The sequence below is a fragment of the Mesocricetus auratus genome, unplaced genomic scaffold, assembly GCF_017639785.1.
Source record: "Mesocricetus auratus isolate SY011 unplaced genomic scaffold, BCM_Maur_2.0 Super-Scaffold_15014, whole genome shotgun sequence".
Taxonomy (NCBI): Eukaryota; Metazoa; Chordata; class Mammalia; order Rodentia; family Cricetidae; genus Mesocricetus; species Mesocricetus auratus.
The window spans coordinates 15,666,666-15,668,130 of record NW_024429186.1 but is presented as its reverse complement, the minus strand read 5'-3'; the positions used below and the strand labels follow the sequence as shown (position 1 = coordinate 15,668,130).

The window sequence follows — 1,465 nt, the reverse complement described above, 5'->3', positions numbered from 1 at the left end:
CTGCTGACTCATTGCAAGGGACAGGACATGTCCCTGTTGGTTCACCAGCAAGAGTCTTTCCTTCCCGCCTCAGATTTAAGTCACTTTCCTAGCTTACCAGCTACCAAGACATCTCACCATGCTGAGTTAGTAACCCTCACCTTCCTGTGGGCTGGGAACTGGGCTCGCTGACACAAGCCTAACAAGAACTCACTGACATCAACCAACACTAATCTCTTCTACCCTCCCCATCTCTCCCTAGGTGTGATCATCGGTGCTGCAATAGGAGGAGGTATGTTTCCTGCACCTGCTGGGCTGGGAGGCTGTGGGAGCTTTGTGCTTGGCTGTGGGCTCTACCCCAGCTCTTGCCTTCTGCTGGATTCTGGGGCTGCCTGAGTGAAGAGGCAGGGGCAGAGCTGTGCTCATTCATTCTAGAGTGGGTCTTTCCCTCTGAGCACACACCACCTGACTCCTCTCCCCACAGCTGGGACTCTGATTGCTGCTCCCATAGCCCTGGGTGCTGTGGGCTTCACTGGGGCAGGAATTGCAGCAGGATCCATAGCAGCCAACATGATGTCAGCAGCAGCAATCGCCAATGGGGGTGGAGTTGCAGCAGGAAGCCTGGTAGCCACACTGCAGTCTGGTAAGTGTCAGTCCAGGCAAGATGAGTGGAGACCCAGCCAAGGAAGGCATCTCCCCCTCCTCTCCCTACACTCCCACCTTTTATAGGACCTGGGTCTTCTAGTTCTGTTGTTACTATCTGGTCCATTGGGAGTGCGGTTGGGGTGTGGTGCAGACAGAAGGGGCACTGGATGGCAGAAGCAGGGAGGATCCCTGGTCTAAGATGTATGCTACCTGAGCTCTGAATCTTCCCTACATGATGTCCTTCTCCAGTGTGTCCCCCTCTGTCCTGCTGTTTAGAGGGGACATTGCTCTCTGGAGAGCTCCCCCTCCCCTATCTCAGTTTACCCAAATGTCTTCTATTTCTGGTCCACTTTGAATATCTTTGTCTAAATCAGAACTCTAGAGTTCAGACAAAAAGGTAGTTGGGCATCTATAAGCCTCAGGCCACTGTCATGCACTGTCTTTTTTCCAGGGGTTGTTGGATTCTCTATAACAGCCAACACCATCCTGGACTCTGTTGGAGCTGCCAACGGAGCCTTGCTTTGAACTTAGGAGATGACACTTCTACAGTTGAACCCAAAGCCTATTAGTACTATTCATGAGACAGTGTACCCTAAGATGATCCTCCAAATCCCTCATTGAAGTCAGAGAAAGATGAAAAATAAAGGTTATATGCTGGTATGCCTATCTTTGCTTGTGGTGACTCTTTTAGGGACTTGTGGACTGGGAGTTTCAAGTCTTCAGGTTTCCTAAGACAGACTCAGGCAGGACATCAAAGGGAGGTGACAGGTTGGCCAACACAGTCAGTAGGAAGGAGGCTTTAGGTGGTCCTTGCTTTAGTGAGGATGGTCTCTGTCACATG

At 51.1% G+C, this 1,465-nt stretch overlaps 1 protein-coding gene across 1 annotated transcript; it reads left to right on the top strand.

Moving 5' to 3' along the window:
• On the top strand, window positions 1-1,284 carry LOC106020766 (interferon alpha-inducible protein 27-like protein 2A). Its single transcript, XM_021226178.2, has 4 exons — window positions 1-125; window positions 242-271; window positions 464-622; window positions 1,076-1,284. Exons 1-4 carry the CDS (start codon window positions 119-121, stop codon window positions 1,147-1,149), a joined length of 270 nt encoding a protein of 89 aa, XP_021081837.1. The 5' UTR covers window positions 1-118; the 3' UTR covers window positions 1,150-1,284.
• Window positions 1,285-1,465: the final 181 nt, after the last annotated feature.

What these genes read in the sequence shown, in the direction of transcription:
- LOC106020766 (XM_021226178.2), top strand. An exon ending in CGGTGCTGCAATAGGAGGAG is followed by an intron (nt 272 to 463) that starts GTATGTTTCCTG and finishes CTCTCCCCACAG; the next exon opens with CTGGGACTCTGATTGCTGCT. An exon ending in GGTAGCCACACTGCAGTCTG is followed by an intron (nt 623 to 1,075) that starts GTAAGTGTCAGT and finishes TCTTTTTTCCAG; the next exon opens with GGGTTGTTGGATTCTCTATA.